This window comes from Neophocaena asiaeorientalis, unplaced genomic scaffold (genome assembly GCF_003031525.2).
Source record: "Neophocaena asiaeorientalis asiaeorientalis breed wild unplaced genomic scaffold, Neophocaena_asiaeorientalis_V1.1 scaffold46, whole genome shotgun sequence".
NCBI lineage: Eukaryota > Metazoa > Chordata > Mammalia > Artiodactyla > Phocoenidae > Neophocaena > Neophocaena asiaeorientalis.
Window position 1 is genome coordinate 12692972 of NW_020175393.1, and position 22324 is coordinate 12715295.

At 45.0% G+C, this 22324-nt stretch overlaps 1 protein-coding gene across 1 annotated transcript in view; it reads left to right on the plus strand.

Annotated features, from left to right (window-relative positions):
* The window catches only part of MEP1A (meprin A subunit alpha), a 31094-nt gene extending 21737 nt beyond the window's left edge, over positions 1–9357 (plus strand). The window contains 5 exon segments of the mRNA XM_024766160.1: positions 557–772; positions 2187–2660; positions 5031–5204; positions 6175–6475; positions 8649–9357. Coding sequence (XP_024621928.1) covers positions 557–772; positions 2187–2660; positions 5031–5204; positions 6175–6475; positions 8649–8814 — 1331 coding nt within the window. The 3' untranslated portion in view covers positions 8815–9357.
* The last annotated feature ends 12967 nt before the right edge of the window (positions 9358–22324 follow it).

The window sequence follows — 22324 nt, forward strand, 5'->3', positions numbered from 1 at the left end:
TAATGAAGAAAATGGAATTCATCTCACAGACACTAGATTCCATCAACTTTGCTTAAAGGCTGTATTTCCTTAAGTCAGTGGTGTACATTTCACAACCTTGGGAGCAAAGGCAATCAAAAGAGCCAGTGGGGCTTCCCTGGTGGCGCAGTGGTTGAGAGTCCGCCTGCCGATGCAGGGGACGCGGGTTCGTGCCCCGGTCCGGGAAGATCCCACATGCCGCGGAGCGGCTGGACCTGTGGGGCATGGCCGCTGGGCCTGCGCGTCCGGGGCCTGTGCTCCGCAACGGGAGAGGCCACAACAGTGAGAGGCCCGCGTAATGCAAAAAAAAAAAAAAAAAAAAAAAGAGCCAGTGGAGAGCTGTGACTTTGACCAGCAATTCTGTCCATGGAGACAGACAGAATATTTACTGACAAACAACCTTTTTATTTTCCCCAGAAGAGTTCTAGCCTTTGTTGCCTGGATGATGGCTGTTGCTCACTGTTTCACTTTGCCTGGGCTGAGGGCACCCTGGGGTATTTGTGGCCAGAGGTGGGACTTTAGGGTCCTCTCTCCATAGGTGCCGGCTACTTCATGTACTTCAGTACCAGCTTGGGGATAGCAGAGGAAGCAGCCCTGTTGGAGTCTCGGATTCTTTACCCAAAGAGGAAGCAGCAATGCCTGCAGTTTTTCTATAAAATGACAGGAAGCCCTTCAGACAGACTCATCGTCTGGGTCAGGAGGGATGACGGTACGGGCAACGTTCGCAAGCTGGTCAAGGTGAAGACCTTTCAAGGTACTTAAAGGCATCTTGCGAGGCCTGATTGGGCTTCATATTTGGGATTGTGCTTTTTCTCCTCCTTCCCCTCCCTCTCCCTTTTCACCCTCCTCCCCCTCTGTCTCCTCTTCCTTCCTTTCCTCCACCTCCCTTCTGCCTCTTTGAAATGCATAATGCCTGGCACGTTTTAACCACTCGACGGATGTTTTAACCGTTCAGAAATTGCGGGTTCAGGTGAGGCTGAAATATACTATTGAAAGAGGTCAATCAGGGAAAGAAAAAGGAAGGCCAATCAGAGTATAAAAGTCTAGTTTTCTCTAGAGCTTTGGAGAAGGACAGAATAGAAAATTGGTGATTCAAAGGTGGAGATTGGAAGGCAAAAGGGAAGCTGCATCTGTTTCAGCAAACTGATTGATACCATTATGTAATACACTGAGGTAACTCGAAACCTACTCGTGAAGTTGGTGGCAAGCAAGTGACTTGTATACATTAACTTCACTAAAATCGCTTATATATTCCTTAGTGATACTTTATGTATTTCGATAAGATCGTGAAAACCTTAAAATGCTAAGGTAGTTAGTTGGTTGTGAGAGTAATCTGACTGAAAATCAAGATCCAGGGTTATAAAAGCTAAGTACTCACACTCTTTTATTATGGTGGTGGTTCGTTCATAAATAGAAAAGGGGAGACGTGTTTTTCTGGTTTTCCACTCAACAAAGAATTTCTCAATTAAAATGAGATAAAGGAAGCGTTCTTTGTGCACTTCTAGAAGCAGCTGCTGCTCTGGAAGGGTGGAGGCTTCCTTAGTAAAGGCTACTCAGAAGAACGGGGGCCCAAATTGTCTCTACCCAGGTCACTCTGTGGGTAGAAAATACCACAAATAATGGTTTTGAGGGGTTCACTTTTCTGGCTGAAATTTACAGAGCATCTTCATCAAATAGAGAGATGACAGCTAGGTGCCCTTTAAGAGTTGAGAATTTGCTGTGTTACCAAGGATTATAAATATGGACATATGAAATTGCCATCGTTTGACCTTTAACTTATCAAAGGTCTGTTTTATACGATTCAGCCCAATACTTGTGCATTCAGTGCTAACATTAAGGGGGTGGGGTGCATTTGTACCAACAAACCCAGGGGAAAGCCCAGAACGTGCAGAATGGAATAATAATGGAAAACAAATTCATGATTAAGACTTTTATCATAAATCAGAGTGTGTCTTTGTTTTTTTTTTTTTCTTTTTTAGCTATTTTCCCATACTAGATATGTGACTTTGGAAAAGTTCCTTAACAAGTTTATAGCAGTTCTCTCCTGTGTTTGTTGTGAAGGTTACATGAGATCGTTCATGTAAAGCACCTGCCACAGTACGAGGGTCCAAGTAAGTGCTCCAAAAATGTTGGTCACAGTTGTCACCAATTTTATTCTCTGTCCTCAGGAGATTCTGACCAAAATTGGAAAATTGCCCATGTTACACTAAGAGAGGAAAAGAAGTTTCGCTACCTTTTCCAGGGCACAAAGGGTGACCCCCAGAACTTGAGTGGGGGAATTTACCTGGATGACATCACTTTGACAGAAACCCCATGCCCCGCAGGGGTTTGGACGGTCCGGAAATTCTCTCAAGTCCTGCAGAACACAGTTAACGGGGACAAGCTTCAGAGCCCTCGATTCTACAATTCAGAGGGCTACGGTTTGGGGTTGACCTTGTACCCTCATGGCAGAACGATCTCCAGGAGCTCTGGGTACTTGGGACTTGCCTTTCATCTGTGTAGTGGAGAGAATGATGCAGTCCTGGAGTGGCCAGTGGAGAACAGACAGGTGATAATGACAATACTTGACCAGGAACCCGATGTCAGGAAGAGAATGTCCTCCAGCATGGTGTTCACTACCTCCAGGTCCCAGACGTCTACAGGTAGGTGGTTAGAAGACCTGCCCCTCCACCTGGAAGGGCCAACAGACACAGTTCTCATCTGTACAGGAGAGATTAACTTTCCCCTCACATTTCCTCCTTGGGCACATCTACAGCAATGTCATGTTGGAGCATTAAGTTAAAATGTCCTTGTTTCTTTTTTCTTTCATTGAAGTGTAGTTGATTTACAACGTTGTGTTAGTCTCTGGTGTACAGCAAAGTGATTCAGATATACGTAGATATTCTTTTTCATATTCTTTTCCATTATGGTTTATTACAGGCTATTGAATACAGTTCCTTGTGCCATTCAGTAGGACTTTGTTGTTTATCTATTTTATATACAGTAGTTTGTATCTGCTGATCCCAAACTCCTAATTTATCCCTCCCACCCCCTTTCCGCTTTGGTAACCAGAAGTTTGTTTTCTATGTAAGTGAACATTTTCAGTGTCATCTTATCTCTCTCTCTTTCCTGAGTTCATCCATCAAGCATCTATGTAAGGGCTTGCAAGGTGCCAAGCTCTGTGCCAGTTCCTTAGAGTACAAGCAAGCCAGCCAGTCCCTGCCTCACTGAGCACAGTCCGAGAAGACAGATCCAGCTAATCATTTATCAAATACTCAGAATTTGTGAGGCTCTGTGCAAAAGTAATGCACTGAGTCCTAGAATATTACTCATTGTCAGTAGGTCCGTGAAACAAACTTGCGTGAATAAAGGAACGGGCAAACTATTTTTTTTTTTCAAAAGAAGAGACTTAAGCCTTAAAAGGAAGAAGCTAGAGCTCTCTCTTCCCCTTCATTGAAAAGTCACTCAGTAGTGGGCAATGACCCTTCACAGGGGTGATTCTCTGCTCCACCCCCTCCCAATTCTCAGGGGTTTTGGTTTTTTTTTGGGGGGGTTATTATTCAAACAGAAAGTTACAAAAAGTATAATCCTCCTCATCAGTCCACTCGGTCCCATGTAATTAATTTTTTTCATCTTGATCTTTTGTTAGCACTTTTATGAGTTCATCAGTTTTCCATTAGGGTTCTGAAAATGCTTATTCATTCAGTTCAGCAGTTTAGTCAGTTACCAGAAACCTGTACTTGTCAGAGTCTTTTCCATGAATTCCTTGAAGATGAAACCCTTTTAAAGGAACATTTTTGCGAAAGCATCAGAGTACGCCCAGAACTGTCTGTAAATGACAAAAGGCTTAAAAATGACCACGGTTCAAAGATTTGACGAAAGTTCATAATAATGCAATTGACAAGGAAATTTAGTTATTTCTGAGATATACATTTTAAAGTAATAACTAGAATCATGACTTATTGCACGAGAACATAAGATTTTTAGAAATTTCATGTAATATCTGAAACATTTATATTAACATATTTCCATACAAATAACCCAAAGAAAGTTTAGTATAAGTTGTTTTGTTTGTTTGTTTGTTTTACTGCAGGTTCTTATCAGTCATCAACTTCATATACATCAGTGTATACGTGTCAATCCCAATCGCCCAATTCAGCACACCACCAACCCCACCCCACCACGCTTTTCCCCCCTTGACGCTCATATGTTTGTTCTCTACACCTGGGTCTCAACTTCTGCCCTGCAAACCGGTTCATCTGTACCATTTTTCTAGGTTCCACATACATGCGTTAATATACGATATTTGTTTTTCTCTTTCTGACTTACTTAACTATGTATGACAGTCTCTAGATCCGTCCACATCTCAACAAATGACCCAATTTCGTTCCTTTTTATGGCTGAGTGATATTCCATTGTATATATGTACCACATCTTCTTTACCCATTCGTCTGTCGATGGGCATTTAGGTTGCTTCCATGACCTGGCTATTGTAAATAGTGCTGCAATGAACATTGGGGTGCATATGTCTTTTTGAATTATGGCTTTCTTAGGGTATATGCCCAGTAGTGGGATTGCTGGATCATATGGTAATTCTATTTTTAGTTTTTTTAAGGAACCTCCATACTGTTCTCCATAGTGGCTGTATCAATTTACATTCCCACCAACAGTGCAAGAGGGTTCCCTTTTCTCCACACCCTCTCCAGCATAATTCTCCTGGAAAGAGTAAATAACCTGATTTTTTTCCAACACATTTTTTCTGATTAACAAAGCTCTTATGGGTAAACAACAAGGTCCTACTGTACAGCACATAGAACTATATTCAATATCCTATGATAAACCATAATGGAAAATAATAGTAAAAAAATGTACATGTATACATATAACTGAATCACTTTGCCGTACAGCAGAAATTAACGCATTGTAAATCAACCATACTTCAATTAAAAAAAAGCTCTCTATACTCATTAAAGACAGATGGAAAGTGAAAAGTAAAGCGATAATGTGATTTTCTGTAACCTGTAACTTTGCAGCAATGAATGGCTCCGTCATCTGGGACAGGCCGTCTGTCATGGGGTCCTATGACAAGAGCTGTGCCTGTTTTAGAAGCATCGACTGGGGCTGGGGTGCTATCATCTCCCACCAGATGCTGAAAAGGAGGAGTTACCTTAAAAATGACGACCTTATATTGTTTGTGGACTTTGAAGGTATTTTGCTGGTTTTCCTGAATAAATAATCCTATGTTCTGGGTGTTCTATTGACTTCACATGGATTTTTTAAAGCATCTCACAGAAGGTGGGGATCTTCTGGGGGGACTAGGTTTAAAAAAAAAAAAAGATGTGCTGTAAGAGAACCACATCGTACTCTTTTATTCAAGGACTCCCATCTCGACTTTAACTGTCCTGGGGAGAAACTAAAATTTTAGTGTCACCTTTTTGCATAACTTATCAAATGTGACAGTTGGCTGACTTCAATTTAGTTTCAATCAGTCTATCCATACTCACTTTATGCTTCTCTTCTCAAGTTAAATAAATAAAATCATGATTGGACTACTTTAAACACAAACATAGCAAAAAAAAAGAATGAAATCTCACCATGTGCAACAGCATGGATGGACCTGAGGGGCATTATGCTTCGTGAACTAAGTCAGATAGATAAAGGCAAATGCTGTATGTTTTTACTTACACGTGGAATCTGAAAAACAAAGCAAATGAACAGATATAACAAAACAGACTCACAGATACAGAGAACAAACTAGTGGTTACCAGAGGGGAAAGGGGTAGGGGTAGGGACAAAATAGGGGCAGGGGATTAAGAGGTACAAACTACTATGTATGAAATAAGTTACAAAGATGTAATGTACAGCACAGGGAATATAGTCAATATTTTATAATAACTTTGTATGAAGTGTAATCTATAAAAATGTCAAATTACTATTTATACACCTTAAAACTAAGATAATATTTTAAGTCAACTATACTTCAATAAAAAATAATCAATCTATAAAATAGTTGGCATTATGAAAATCCATTGGATTCAAAGCCACTTTTCTACGTCACTAAAGGTGATGACCAAGAGGGATAGAGGCAGCCCAGGGAGCTTTCTCCAGGAGTGGAAGTGAATTGTTGTCAGATTTAATCATATATCTTCCTCACCACCCTTTGTCTCTTTCCTCGAGATATCACCCACCTTAACCAGACTGAAGTTCACATTAAAGACAGCAGGCTGATCCCCCAAAGCCTCGTTCTCCAAGGCCAGGAGCAGCCGGCTTCAGAAGAAGGTTCGGGAAAGGCCTCCTTAGAGAAAGACCTACTGGGCAGCCTGGACCAGGGGCATCGCAGCCGACAGAAGCGGTCGGTGGACAACACGGGCCCCATGGAGGACCACAACTGGCCACAGTACTTCAGAGACCCATGTGACCCGAACCCTTGTCAAAACGAAGGCATCTGTGTGAACGTGAAGGGGATGGCGAGCTGCAGGTAGGCTCTGTGGCCTGGGGCGGCAGGTGTGGGTCGGCAGAGGGGAGCCCTATGTCTGCTTACCCTGCTAAAAGGTACAGTTCTCAGGTCAGGGCATCCACGCCATCAGATGGTCAACCGTGTCGGTCCTTGACTCCACAAAGCCGTGCCTGGAATCAGAGGGCAGAGCAGGGGTCCTGCCAGAGCAGAAGAGTCCCAAATCTCCTGCCTCTTCACGTGTATCCCTTTGCTACCTCTGGGACATTGTCAACAGCATCTTGAATGTTGTTGGAACTTTGAACTCCACTACAGGGCTCAAAAATGACCCAGAGCTTTTTTTTTTTTTTTTTTTTTTTAAATATTTATTCATTTATATATCTATTCGGTTGTACCGAGTCTTAGTTGTGGGAGGTGGGTTCCTTAGTTGAAGCTTGCAGACTCCTTAGTTATGGCATGTGAACTCCTAGTGGCATGCATATGGGCCCAAACCTGGGCCCCCTGCAATGGGAGCACAGAGTCTCATCCACTGCACCACCAGGGAAGTCCCGACCCAGAGCTTTTAGCATCAAGGCTCCACCACAGGGACTCAGGACCAACCAAGCTTAAACCTTCCCTGACTGCAAATGTTATTATTGTTATTAATTATTATTTCTATTGTCCATTTCTATTGTCCATTTCTATTGTCCATTTCTATTGTCCATTAGTTCAATTGTACTATTATCATGTTTATGTTTTCAATAATAAGAAGAAGAAGAATATCTGATACCTGAGCAGTATGCATTCATGATGTAAATTATTCCTCACGGCCACCCCGTGACATAAAGGCCCTTCTTACCCCCGTTTAGGGCATAAGAAATTTGAAGCTTAGAGAAGTAAGCAATTTGTCTGAAACTACCCAGATGGTAAATGCTGGAGCTTAGACCTGCAATCCAGGTCTGCCTGTCTGCACAGTTTGCTATATTTAATAGTTCTTTTAATAATGTTTGTTATTTGCATAAAATATTTCATAAAAGGACGTATGTGATGACAAAAGCATCAGTTTCATTTGACAGAATAGGAGCTTGGCTAATAGTCTGCTTGGCTCAAAACACTTACATTTCTTCTCAGCTCTTTTTGATCTCCACTATGTTCTTTCTTTTTTAAACTTTTATTTTGAAATAATTTTAGATTTACAGATACGTTTCAAAAATGCAGCAGAGTTCCCCATACCCTAAAGTCAACATCTTACATAACCATCGTACATTAGCAAAGGCAAGAAATGAGCATTAACGAAGGTAAATACTATTAAAAATAGTATTAACTAAACGACACGCCTTATCTAGATTTCCCCAGTTTTTCCACCAATACACTTTTTCTGTTCCAGGATCCAATTCAGGACCCCGTGTTCCATTTAGTTTTCATGTCTCCTTAGCTCCTTCAATCCTGAGCTGGTCCTTGGTCTTGTCTTTCATTATCTTGACACTTCTGAAGAGCATTGATCAGTTATTTTACAAATTGTTCCTCAATTTGAGTTTATCTGATGTCTTCTCATGATTATTGAGGTTGTACATTTTGGGCAAGAACCAAGACGTGATATGACCTTCTCCGTATGTCATGTGAGGGGTACCAGATGTCAATATGTGTTATTACCGGTGATGTTCATCTGGCCAAGAGGGTGTCTGCCAGCCCTGTCTCCTGAGAAGTTACCATTCCTCACTCTTTAATTAACACATATCTTGGGAGAGACACTCGGAGACCATGCAGACATCTTGCCTTTCCTCAAACCCTCACCCACTAATTTCAGCATCCGTTGGTGGAATTTGCTGAACCATCACTACTGTGTGTCAGGAAACACATTCTTTAAGTGTCCCAAACCTTCCTCCTGAACTTTGCATACGGTAGTCGAGAGGACAGGGTCTGGAGACAGACCTTCAGACATTAGACTTCGAGAGTGAGACATTTACTAACTGCGTGGCCTTGAGCAAATTATCTAACTTTTCTGAAAGATAAGGATGATGAGAATGGCCTGGTAATAACCACCACCTCAAAGGGTTGTTCCAGGATTAAATTAATTGACTTGCGTAAAGCGCTTTGAACGAGGCCAGGTGCATGTAACTGCTGAGTGTCCCTGCCATTGTTGCTGTGTTGGTCTTGTTGTCAGGAAGCCCTTGGGGCTCAGGTGGTTCCCACACGCCCCTGTGTCCTGTCTCCCCAGGTGCGTCTCTGGCCACACCTTCTTCTACACTGGGGAGCGATGTCAGGCCATGCAGGTGCACGGCAGCCTCCTGGGCCTGATGATCGGAGGCGCAGCCAGCATGGTTTTATTGACCTTCACCATCACCTCCATCCTTCGCCAAAGGCCAGGCAGTGATGCCCGCTGACATCAACTAGACTGCAGAAGCACCTCCAGCCCTTGGACCCTCCCTTTCCTTCCCGTGCTCATTGCAGTTTGGGGCAGCTTCTATCGGCCTTGCTTTGCCTCCAGCCTCTTGTGTGACCCTTATGGTTTTCCCGTCCCCACCCTCACATGGTTCTGTTACCCTGCTCTGTGCTCCAAATGTATCTAGTGTGTCCTGTGATGACGCTCTTATCCCTTAGTTGTAAATCCCTTGTTTAATAGACTGTCTTTCCCATATACTGTAAGCTCTACGCGGGCAGACCCACCTTTACTGTGTTAGCCCAGTGCCTGGGAGTCTGCCTGGCCCGGCATGCATGGTCACTCAGTAAAAACGAATAAATGAGCCAGTAATTGAATGAATAACTAAGATATAGAAACTCTCTCCTTTCTACGGCAAGTAAGATGTATGCAATGAAACGCATATGTTTTTTGTACTAGAATCAAACACTCAAATACCTGTTTTCCATCAGACACAATAGGTTTATTATTCTTTTAGGGTCTTGTGTGTTAAAGAATTTCAAATAAAGATTCCTCCTAGCAGCCGCATTTGCTTTCCTCCTCTGATTCTAAGGGAAAGTCTTTAATAAATTCAATAACTATTTCGTCAGTACCTTCAAGGGGTCCAGAATTGCATGTGAATTTGTGTGTGTGTGTGTGTGTGTGTGTGTGTATGGAAAGTTCTTTCTCAGATCTTTTTCAATTTTAAAGTACATTTTAAGGGACTTCCCTGGTGGTCCAGTGGTAAAGAATCCGCCTTCCGATGCAGGGGATGCAGATGCGATCCCTGTTTGGGGAACTAAGATCCCACATGCCGTGGGGCAACTAAGCCTAGCTGCAACTGCTGAGCCCACGCACCACAGCTACAGAGCCCACGCACTCTGGAGCCCATGTGCCACAACTAGAGAGAAGCCCGCGCACTGCAACGAAGATTCCGCGTGCCTCAACTAAGACCCAACGGAGCCAAAAATATAAATAAATATTTCAAAAATAAAGTATATTTATATACTGTTTGTGTATAAAATTATTAACAAGTTGAAAGTATCAGGTAGAAGAGAATTTAAAGGGAGTATTTGTAGACACACTTTCTTTCCGTGGTTTCTAGGAGACAAAACTACCCGAGGCAAGAAAGTTCCAAGAGAGATCAAGTAAGAAGGAAAGCTGAGGTTTCCATCCCTAATCAGCACAAGTCTCACAGAGAGCTGGCTCTAGAAATTTCCTAAAAGAAAATATTTCAAGGAGCTTGAATGGTCCAGGCTTTCAGTTACCAGCTTTCTAAGTACATACTTCATGACCACTCTGGAGATAAACGCGAGGGGTTAAGAAGGGTCCCTTTAATGCAAAGGTGTGAGAAGAGTTTGGAGTACATGAAACCTCCAGTCCCAGCACTGACTCTCCAGCCTGAGGTGCATCAGTATCCCCTGGAGGGCTGGTTAAAACACAGATTGTAGGCACCACCCTGAGAATTTCTGATTCAGTAGATCGGGGGTAGGGTCTAAGAATTTGCACTTCTAGCAGGTTCCCAGGTGATGCTGAGGCTGAGAACTGCTGCTTTAGTGGATAGAAAGGAGGTCTGGACATCAGGCTCCCTGGCTGCAGGCTGGGAAGGGCCATCTAACCAGCTCTGCAACTATCATAAAATCACACATGCTCTTGGTCTTTGTTTCCTAATCTGCCAAACGAAAGTAATAGTTGACTAGCTCCTCCCAGCCCACTTTAACATCTACAGGGTTACAGAGTAATAAAATGGGATTATGATAAGAAGGTAGAGTGAAAAGTATATGCAAAGTGTGCTGTTTAATTTTCAGAGTAGATGAGAAGCTACCTGGCCACACAGCCAGTCTTCATCTCCAAAAACCAAATTGGAAATAACCTGCAGCTTTGCTTCTCTACATGCTTCACAGCCCTGCAAATCCACAACTGACTTTAAGGCTGGGCTTGGAGAAGGTGTTCCCTCCACACCCCTGCGTCTCTCCTCAGAAGGGAGCTCCAGGCACGGTGGTTGCTGCTACGGTTTTTCTTTTGTTTTATTCGAAGGAAATGTGCTCTGGGCCATGCCTGGCTTAGATCTGGTCCAGCTCAGAGGAGAGGTCCCATCCTAAACAGAGGACAACATTTCCTGTACACCTGAGTTCTCTCTGAAGGAAGCAGAAGCCCAAATGTCAAGGGTAACTTAGAATTTTGATCTAGTATTAGAAATGAAAACTGCTAAAACAATGACAAGGAGGTACCAGGCTGAGGGGAAAACATTTTGATATTTCTCAGCACCAACACCATACCCACCATCTCGATTCATCTCCATTGATGATGTATGGTCAGCCCTGTTGATTGCATGATTGATTAGGAATCTGGCTCATCATAGATCAGACAGTGTATTTAGCTTTCCTCTGAGCCTGAAGTTCTCCATCATACCAGGGGGATTAGCAGATACTTTATTCTTTTGAGGAGTTGAGTTGTTGATGGATGAGTAGGCGTCTGTCATGGGGAGGTGGATAGAGAAGTAAGCATTTCAACATCCTTAGGCAGTGTGGGATTTGGGATTTAGCTAAGCAATGTGAAAAACTGGGAAGCCCTCTCTGTATGTGGGTACTTGGACTCCTTGGCCTTATGTAGTGGGCCTGAATCAGAGTAGTTTGAAAGTCTGAAAATGTCTCATGCTTCCCCCATCCTATTCTTTATCCTGCCACGTGGGGCTATGTTTTACCGTGGGAAGGGCAGAACAAAAAAACAGGAAGTACTGAATTCCTGAGAACTACGTGGATCTGAGCCTGCCATAGCAGTCTTGGACTGCTTACCTACACGCTTTTTTTGGCTAGAGAAATAAACTTGAATTTTAAGTGGCCATGATTTTGAATCTGTGTTGCTCACAGAAGACGTAGTCCTCACTGTTAAGATGGTTTCTGTGGGGTCGGCACATGACTCAGGTTAACTCAATCACAATTCCTTGCTCTGCTGTAGACACATGTACCAATGGGGAAGAAAAGAGTTTCTCTTCCTTTTAGATCTGAGACTCTGGTTCATAGGCCCCATAGATTTTTTTCCTTGAAGATCTGTCTTGGAATGAAATAAACACACAGAGGGAGACAAAGCCACAAAGGGTGGTGAGTTAATTAGCCTCCCTTATTTCCCTATATCAGTGACTTATTCTTCCTTTCTGGCTTCATAATGGGCATGATTTTAAAGTCAAACCTAGGCAAGATGATGGTTTTGGATGTCATGTATCTTCAGGGTTACTTTCAAAACCTCCTAATGATGAATTAAATGCAAAAATGGGGAGGGTGTATGTATCTTGATCCTGAGCAGGGATTGTATCTAAATCTGGGTTCTCCCTCCTGTGTGTGTAATTTCTAAACACATACACACAGTTTGATACAAAATAATCATGGCTAAATTCATTCAAGTCACTGTGTGGCCAGATACTCGTCTGGGGGCTTTATAAGAAGCAACTCTTCACAACCATCTGTCAGACCTGTCCAGTTATTATCCCCTTTTGTGTCGTGGAAAGAGAGTCACAAGAGACTTTACCCAAGGTCGCAAAGCTAAGACACGCTGGGCTGACCATTGGAAAGCACAAGGTCTGGCTCCAGAGCACAAGCTCTTCCCCACCACTTATGCAACCAAATCGGCCGTCAGTCAACACTAACGAACAACACGATGTGTTCACGCTGCAAACTGAAGCTGAGAATTCGAAGAATCCAAGGAGCAAATCAGCTACTGCTTCAGTCTGCCCATCATACGGGAAATCATGACGTAGCCAAGTTGATTGGGACCAATGTCAGTTGGTCCACGTGTGTTCAGACACAGCCTCGGGAATACGCTTCATCCCTAGGAAATCGTATTTTCCTCCTATGTGTCTAAATGGCATCCAGCATTCTGAGAATGCTTGCTCTGTCTGTGGCAAGAATAAAAATAGGAGCACTGGTCAGTGGAACCGCATGGAAACTCTTTTGCATGAAGAGTAAAGATTAACATGGCAGGTACGGTCAAGCTGCTCCCTTTGGGGAGTCGACCAGTTGGCTAATGGGGGATCTACTTTCTTTTTTTTTAAATTGGTTCTAGTTATCTGTGTCTTTACATAAATCTTTGATCATTTCCAAGTATTGGCTTCTTATTGGAGAGTTATTATGAAATCTGAAAGAGATAAATATAAGAAACAAAGTAGAAGTGCGAAGTATTAGCCATGTCCTATGGCATGTAATTTGAAGAGAGCCAGAGGCGTAACTGCCCCCAGATTGCTAACATGCCTTTGTGTTGGTGTGTCTGAGAGGCCTTTATGAAATTTAAGTTATTTGTGGATGAATTAAAATTAATTATTGCCCTAAAATATCAGCCAGCTAATGTGGTCCTGAGAACACTGGGACACAGGCTAAAAATGTCTGGATGGTATGGAGGTGCTTTGACAGATTCTCCAGACAGGTAAGGGCAGACTGTGGGCCACGAACACTTAGGAGTTGGGTTACTGACAGGACAAGATGTGGCAAAGTCAAAAGCTCCATTTCATGGCTTCATCCAGGGTCAATGTAGCTATTTCCCATAGCGGAGCAACTCTACTTTCAATAAAGCAACATAGCTGGCATCCTTTCATGCTCCATCAGAGACCAGAAAAGGAAGTAGTTCCATGTTTGCCCAGAACACTGGCCATTATGCTCTGGGCTGCCCTGAGATGAAATTATAAAGCAGGATTAAGGTTGGAGATGCCTTAAGTTCTCCATCCTTTCTGTCACCACGTTGTCCCTCTCTCATTTTCTGTGCTCGGAGCTCTCCCTGCCATGGGAGTCTGCGTGCATCGCAGGGAAGCAGCAGTGTGGTGGTGACGTGCACACATTCTAGGTCAGACATTCTGCATTCGACACCTGACTCTACCATTCTTGAACTGTGTGACCCTGGGCAAGTGATTAACCTCTCTGTGCTTAGTTTATTCATCTGTAAAATAAAGAGAAAAAGAATATTTACTCAACCCTAGAAGGGTTTGTTGTCAGGCTTAAATGAGATTCTAGGACAGCACCAAACACATGGTAAGAACTCAATAAATGTTAGTTAATATAGATAGTTAACAGCCATTTTCAGTGGAGGGTAAATTTCATGTCATTTGCTGTGTCCCTCTCCTGGAGCCTGGTACACGTTAAGCCTCATCTCTCCTTGTGATTTTGTTTTCTGTTAGAGGGGTGTCCCATGTTAGGGAGAAGGGCTGAGAGCTATCCTGAGGGTATGAGTAATATCCCAGGCATATGACACTCTCCCGCAGTCAGAAGTCATATGCCTCTTATGCAAGCCCAGGTCAGCTTGTCCCTCTGCCCTAAGGGCCAGCCCTTTGGCAGTGGTACTGTTTACTTCTCCTGAATCTTCTTGGATCACACTTCAGCTGGCAGAGCTAGCAGCCTCGTCTTCATCGTGTGTCTGGAGACTAGACTAGAAACTTACCAGCTGCTGGCCGGCGTGTCACTTAGCCTAGGACAGCCGCGGATTCACCACAGATTGAAAATGAAAGCTCAGCCCGGCAGTAGGTTTCTGTGGGTGAATGAGAAAAGGGAATAAGACTGTCCTGGCTCATCCTCTTGCAGGTGCATTGATGGGCAAGTGTGAGGGTCCTGTGAAACATGGAAGGCACCCATGTTTATTTCTCAAACTACCTTCCACACTCCTGTCTGGAATGGGGGGACTGGGTGATTTCTGGGGCTGCTTTTAGCTTTGCCTTTAGGTCTATAAATAAGATTCAGTCCGTGAGGAAGGAGAAAAAACAGAAGGAGGGAGCTATCCTGGCTAGTATCTCGCAGAAATGTACACCTGCCAGTAAAACCCATCACACCTACTGGAACTATGTGCCTGGAATGCTGGCTCTCCCCATACCTTGACATCTCTTTCTACATCATTTTTTTTCCTCCTGCAAGGATCATACTTTTTTTTTTTTTTTTTTAATACGCATGCCTCTCACTGTTGTGGCCTCTCCCGTTGCGGAGCACAGGCTCCAGGCACGCAGGCTCAGCGGCTCACGGGCCCAGCCGCTCCGCGGCATGTGGGATTCCCCCCGGACCGGGGGCACAAACCCGCGATCCCTGCATCAGCAGGCGGACTCCCCACCACTGCGCCACCAGGGAAGCCCTACTCTTCTTTTGATTGCATTTCAACCATTTAAAAGTGTAAAAACGATTCTTAGCTCGTGGGCAGTACATTCACAGACAGGGGTTGGATTTGGCTTATGGCACTTAATTTACCTTGCTGTGAAGTTGAATTTAATCCTGGATTCATGGTCCTTTTTTTTTTTTTTGGTACGCGGTCCTCTCAGTGCGCGACCAGGGAAGCCCCATAATATTGATATAGAAGTGTTAGGAGGTGGGGACAGAGAGTGATTCTTTCGTGCCTGGTTTCTGTCATTCTGTTCATAGTCCCAAGTTACTTGTCCTCTGCACGCTGCCCTCCAGGCTCTCATCCACGGGCCCACAGTAGCTGCACACCTTTGAGGTTCTGTCAAGGGGCTCAGGGGGGCGCTTCCTCTAATGACCACCAGGTGGTGATCAAGCCTCAGGAGAAGCTGGCGGACTGCTGGGGAGGAGCCGGAGCTTGGAGGCCAGCCGTCACTCATCAGCCCAGTTGGCCATCCCGTCAGGGCTGCCCTGACAAGGACAGCTGTGAACAGAGCGCCTCTGGGCATGGGACCCAGTTCCAGAAAAGCAGTAAAGGGATGTACGAATTTCCTCGGTTAATCAAAATCAAACGCCTCTTGCCACCGCTGCCGGAGGTTGGGACGATTTGGCAGGATGGAGGACCGAGGATGGTACCCATTAAAATTAGTTCCCAAGAAGGCGGGGCCCAGAGTCATCCCTGGATCCTGGGAAGTGGGCTGTGACAGCAGTCTGCCCAGGACTTGCCCAGTCAGTTCCTGTTTCTTTTCATGCTGAGAAAAAGCCTTTTTTTTTTTTCTGGACTCCTGGGTTTGTTCTATTTAGTTTCTAATAGTCACCAGCATACTTCCTTTGGGACTTGGCTCTGCATTAAAAAATAAAAACCCTGGGGTGGAAACGGAGTTGAGTAACCCCCATCCTTGGCCCATTCTTGCAGGGGGAACACTCATGACCTTTCAACTCTTCATCTCAAAGTTTACAGGTGAAACGGAAAGAATAGATGTCTAGATCATTATTCTAAAAATAGGCAAGATGCCTGTAAGTAGACCACACACAGTCCACATGGGAAAATAGTATTCGGAGACAAATAACAGGGGTCTGGCACAGGGCGGGCTTTAGTAGTCGTGCCCATCTTTTCGTCTTTCTTTTTCTGTCTGCTCCATATTCAGTAAGAATAGAGTCATGAAAATTGTTTCCTCTCTAGAATGTGCCAGAGGATAGACTTAGACATCTGTCCACCAGGACAGAAGGAAAGATGGGGTGGTGAGGTTGGTAAATGGGAAGTAATCGGGGGCTTCATTGTCACTTCCTTCAGTACCACGGGTACTGGAGGTGGCGGTGGCTATGTTACAGGCCTGGCCCAGGGGGCAATTCCATTCTCTCCTCTTGGCCACTGCTTGACACCGGCAGAGATAAGGGATGGTTTGCGATGAACCTCCGGAGGGGCAGGTGGCCTGTGAGGGACGCTGCTGCTCCTGGAAGGAGGGGCACCTGAAGTCTGCTATGTGGGCGCATTTGATGCTGGGGAGACAGTGCTCAGAGCAGGCCTCCCCTGGGGACCCACTCATCACAGGCTCTCCCACTTCCCCAGACTTTCATCTTCTGGGACCTGAGCTCAAAGGGCCCTGACGTAGTCACAGCTGGAAGTTGAGCTGCAGGGTGTCCCCACCTGCAGGAGGGTTCTGAAGACACCTGGGGTCGTAGAGCAGGCCTGGGCCTCTCAAGGTCCTCCCTACACTGCTGGGCAACAGAGGCCCAATATATGCCCATTGGGCTGTGTGTGCCAGGGGCTGAGTCATGCCCGGGACTCCAGAAGAGGCACTGGACCCTTTTGGGAAGCACAGAAGGTCCATGTAAAGGCATGTCTTGGAGCAACATTGTCCAAAGACTGCCAACCTGCATGTGTGCTTTGGGCCTCTTAAGAAAAATCATCTTGTCACATATAGGATTAGCTTGAAGGAAATCTTCAAAGCCAACCATTTGTTGAGTGCCATCTCACTCCCTCATGGGTACGGGATGAAGAGTGCCCTACCCATCCTAATTCAGGGCTCTCCTGATGACCTTCGACACCCAGGCCTAGAATGCCCCTGGACTCTCACTAGGGTCATCAGAGCTTACTGTCCCCTCCCCAAGGCTCCCCTGTGGTCAGCCTCTCTCTGCCTTTCAAAGAGATAATGGAGGTAATCTATTATTTGCATAATACTTCGTTTCCAAAACATGTTCCTATAAATTATGGTTTTGGGGCCTGACAACAGCCTTGAGAGGTAATTAGAATGATCCCTATTTTCTAGATGAGCAAACCAAGGACCAGAGAACTTTAGTGAAGGGCCCAGGGGAGTGAGGAAAGGTGTCTTTCTGTTCTGGGAGCCGTGTTCTTTCTGCTACGCCACACCAATGAGACAGTAAGCTCGTCCTCCAAGAAAGAAGGCTGATGCGGATCTCCCGGCCCTTCCTCCTTTCTGGGAAAGATGCGAGGCTGCAATTTTCTGGGGCTGATACTCCGTGCTTGTCAATAATCTCCAAGGGCAGTTTATAACAGTGTTGCTTTCAGGCCAGCTTGGAGGGGCAGGAGTTATATGGAAGAGAAGTATTTGGGGCCTTACAGATTTATGCCCCCTCCACCTCCCATATGTGTAAGCATCTCTGCAAAGACCAGCCCGGATGATGTGGTACAGGCCTGTTTTAAATTCATTTTCCTACCCTGCTGTTCATATAGAGAAAGGAAGCAGAATAGCAGAACGCATTTATCTCTGATTTGTGCTTTAAATATGTGTTTCCCAGTGTAGTAGCTTCTAGATACATGTGGCTCCTTAGCCCTGGAAATGTGCTGGGCACTTGTGGAGTAAAACACACACTAGATTGTGAACACTTAGTATTAAAAAAAAAAAAGGAATGTAAAATATCTCATTAAGAAGTTTACAGGACTTCCCTGGTGGCGCAGTGGTTGAGAGTCCGCCTGCCGATGCAGGGGACACGGGTTCGTGCCCCGGTCCGGGAAGATCCCACATGCCGCGGAGCGGCTGGGCCCGTGAGCCATGGCCGCTGAGCCTGCGCGTCCGGAGCCTGTGCTCCCCAACGGGAGAGGCCACGACAGTAAGAGGCCAGCGTACCGCAAAAAAAAATTTTTTAAAAAGAAGTTTACATAAATTACATCTTGAAATGCTAAGATTTTAGATCTGTTGGGTTAAGTCAAATGTATTACTGCAATTCATTTTATCAACTTACTTTTTGTAAAGTGGCTCCTTAAAAATGAAAAGTACACGTGACTTAGCGTTCTACCAGACCGTGCAGCGCTCCCAGGGTTCCTGAATAGTTCAAAGACGGCTGCATTCCTTCTCACATAACGTATTCGTAGGAAGCATGCTTTTCTTCCTGTTTATATGAATAAACTTCATAAAGCCAGGGGGAAAGGTCTTCAAAATACAAAACTAAACAATTTCCTTTCCAAATGATGTATACATTATCTTTCAAAGAAAAACATCAGGGTAGGGAATTCCCTGGCGGTCCAGTGGTTATGGCTGGACCATAACATGTTTCCAGTGCACGGGGCACGGGTTCCATCCCTTGTCGGGGAACTAAGATCCTGCGTGCCGTGCGGTGCAGCCAAAAAATAAATGTAAAAATATGCACACACACACAAAAACAAAAGAAAAGAAAAACATCAGGGCAAAAAAGCATAAAATTCCAGACAAAGTCCTGTGACCCATGCAAGCATGTGATGGCAGGTTAACGCCATGAGAGAGGGATGCGTCTCCTGAGGTATGAAAACTTTTCCAGTTCCAGGCACGGCTGCAGGTGGCAGCACGTCATTGGTGGGGGTGGGTGGGAAACTTTAAGGACGAGAAGTACCCAGCATAGGAGGAGCATTTTGACTTGGTTTTTAAGGACTGGGAGGTCAGATGAACAAAAGCTTAGACAACAGGCCAGCACCTGTGTACTCAGATCTCTGCCCTGTTGGCCTAAATGTCAAACGTACTTTAGACTGAGTACATTAGAGCTCCTGGGCTCACTCTACCTGCCACACCAGACGCACACCGCATGGGGAAGGTTGTCTGCTACGGAGCTGTGTGCCTCTTTTCATCTGGACAAATCAAGCTTTCCCACACGGCACTTTCCCTGAATTTCCACACAGCTGGAAGCCATCCCCTTGGGAAGGGTGTGCCTTCTGTCACATTTGCATATTCAGCAGACAGAATAACGTTGACATATTTGCAGCACACAAACCTTATTACTGATACTGCCAGAGAGACCCTTCTCAGTGTGATTACTCTTATGGACAAAGGAAAGTTTGCAGGTCACATATCTGCAGCTTAGGCCTCATACAGATTCTACAGAGCAGTGCTGGGTCCTTAACTTTTTTTTAATTAATTTATTTATTTTTGGCTGTGTTGGGTCTTCGTTGCTATGCTTGGGCTTTCCCTAGTGGTGGCGAGCGGGGGTTACTCTTCGTTGTGGTGCGCGGGCTTCTCACTGCGGTGGCTTCTCTTGTTGTGGAGCATGGGCTCTAGGCACGCGGGCTTCAGTAGTTGTGGCACACGGGCTCAGTAGTTGTGGCTCACGGGCTCTAGAGCACAGGCTCAGTAGTTGTGGTGCACAGCTTTAGTTGCTCTGTGGCACGTGGGATCTTCCAGGACCGGGGCTCGAACCCATGTTGCCTGCATTGGCAGGCGGATTCTTAACCGCTGTGCCACCAGGGAAATCCCTAACTTTGTTTTTTTAAACAATCTGAAGAAATAGCTTGTATCATCTTCTCCCCTGCACTGGGAGCCGGACCTGTGACTCTGACGAGATGTCACTCCCATGAGTAGATTACATCCCAGGGCAAAGGTGAAGGAATTCTGCGGATGTAATTAAGGTCCCTAATCACCTGGCTTTGAGTTAATCTCAAGGGAGATTATCGTGGGTGGGCCAGACCTAATCAGGTGAGTCCTTTAAAAGAGGGTCTGGAGATCAGAGACTGAAGAAGTCACAGAGATTCAAAGCAGCATAGAAGCTCTTCTGTTGACTTTGAAGAAGCAAACTGCCTTATTGGGAGAAGACCACATGGCAGGGGATGGTTGGATGCCTCCAGGAGCTAAGGACCTCAGTCCTATTAACTACAAAGAATAAAATTCTTCCAAGCAATCACTGAGCTCGGAGGAGGACCCCAGCTTTCAGATGAGACCGCAGCCCTGGCCAACAACTTGAGTTCAGCCTGATGAGACCCTGAGCAGAGGACCAGGTTAAGCCATGCCCAGAAACTGCGTGATAACAAATAGGTGTGGTTTTCAGCTTCTAAGTTTGCAGTAGTATGTTACAAAGCAGTAGAAAACGAATACAGGAAATACAGGACCGTGTTGCAGAAATATCTGTTGCTAACAGAACCCATGGGGCTCTGTTTTTGGCTGTCCATGAAAACTCCAACCAAGCCACATCCAAATGTCAGAACAGACATTTGTTTATTTGTTTCCCAGACAGTCAGGTCCTGAAAGCATTACTTCCAGGTCCCCTGTTTAAAGCCTCTTAAGCTTCTGGACCCCACATGCTGAGTGGGAGTGTGGATGGTGTGAGGAAAGACATCAGCTCTGTCAGCCAACTGAGCTCAGCTGTGAATTTCTGACACCCCTCACCCTCGCCCCCATACCTGGAGAATAGATGTGACCATTCACTGCAGAAGACGGAATTAAATTCTGGTGGACGTGGGGAAGCCTGAAACAACAGCAGTAGCCTATTCCAAGAGCACAGACAATTTATATAAAGAAAACTTCACTCGATCCTGTCAGATTTTTATTGTTATAAGCACAGAAAAGACACAGAGCTGTATGCTGGCATGCTATTAAGACATGGCTGAAAATCCCAAGTCATAATTTAGAAACCTGTAGCATCTCATTCCAAAGCTAACATCTTTGAAATGATGAGACACTATTTTCACTGGCGTTCAAAAAATACGTGAGAGAGACAGATCCACTGAAAGCCCCTCCTTTACTTTGGACACTCAGGGAATCAGAGTTCTGTTGGCCTGGGTTATTGACTTTCTCTTAGGGGTGCAGAGCCCCATTTAACATCACCTTCACCTGCCACAAATAAAATGCATTCCACCTACATGGCATTTCTATGACCACACTTGTTTCCTTTTGTTTTCTCAAATGGTCGTGACTTTCTGTCCCACTTGCCTCAGAATAACTCCTTCCCCCACCTCTGTTCTTGCTGGTTGCTATAATCTTTCTCGTCTCCATGAAACTTATTTTTTCAGTCTTCCAACCTCTCTGAAGGTCCCTAGATAAACCACAAAAGGCTATGACTTCCCAGTGTTTCTTAATTTCTGGCCTTAGCAACCTACATCCTGAAATCCCCAGGGACCTGTATTTACCTCTTTCTCCAAGTAAACAGTAAGGCATGGGAAGGAGGATGGCAGATCCATGACTCATTCAAGAGATGATGTGTTGTACTGGACTTAGAATATTATACTGGGCTTAGAATATTCCTGTAGTTTATATTCATTGCTCATTGGTGAATGCTCCAACCTCACAACCTCTGAAGCATTAGCACAGATCCCTTTGCAAGAAACTGACTTCATAGAACATCCCTTAATGCAAGGTTTTGGCCCATGGAACCGACTTTATACACTGGGAGATTTCAGGGACGTGGGGGAAGTATTGCCCACTTTCCAAGTGAAGTTGACCCCGTATCTCACTTTGTATCAAAACCAGAGCCCATGTTCTCCCTTCCCTCGGAAATCTGCTGTGAAAAGCCTCGGAATCCTTGCTGATTGAGAACTGGTGACCCTGGGGCCAAGCACAGCTCCGGCTTTCATGTAATTTACAGATTCACGGACCACTCTTTTTTACAGTTTTGAATTCTGTTGCTTATTTTAGGATCTCCTTGGCAAAGAGCAGTGGCTGAACTATGTGTCTTGCAGTTGAGCAGAAAACCAGCATTTATTGTATTTCTCCAATGTTTTGTTTGTATAGCTTTCCTGGGACTTGGATCCGGCGCTGTGACTTTAAAGGTGGGAGGTACGTGCACACCTCTGTGTGTGTGTGTGTGTTGGGGGTAAGTGAACGTGTCCCCCCCCCCATGGTAATGAACGTGGAGAGAGCGCCAGATCCATGTCCTGGGGAGCCCTGCTGAAGGCTCCTGTCATTACAGAGGTCCCCTTCACAAAGTCAAACACAATGATTCCCAAAGGATCCCTACAGAAGTGGGTGGAAGGTCAGTGTTTCTTGTCACTTTGTGGTTTTGAACATGAGACCCACAGCCTCCAGTGTGCTGTGCTTTCCTTGGCCGATCCCGTCAAGGTGGCCGTGCTAACATACTGTCTAACCCTGCCTCAGTCCGCACTGATAGAACCCCAGAGGCCCCATCAGCAACACCAGCTTTCCCTAGTAGCTAAATCTA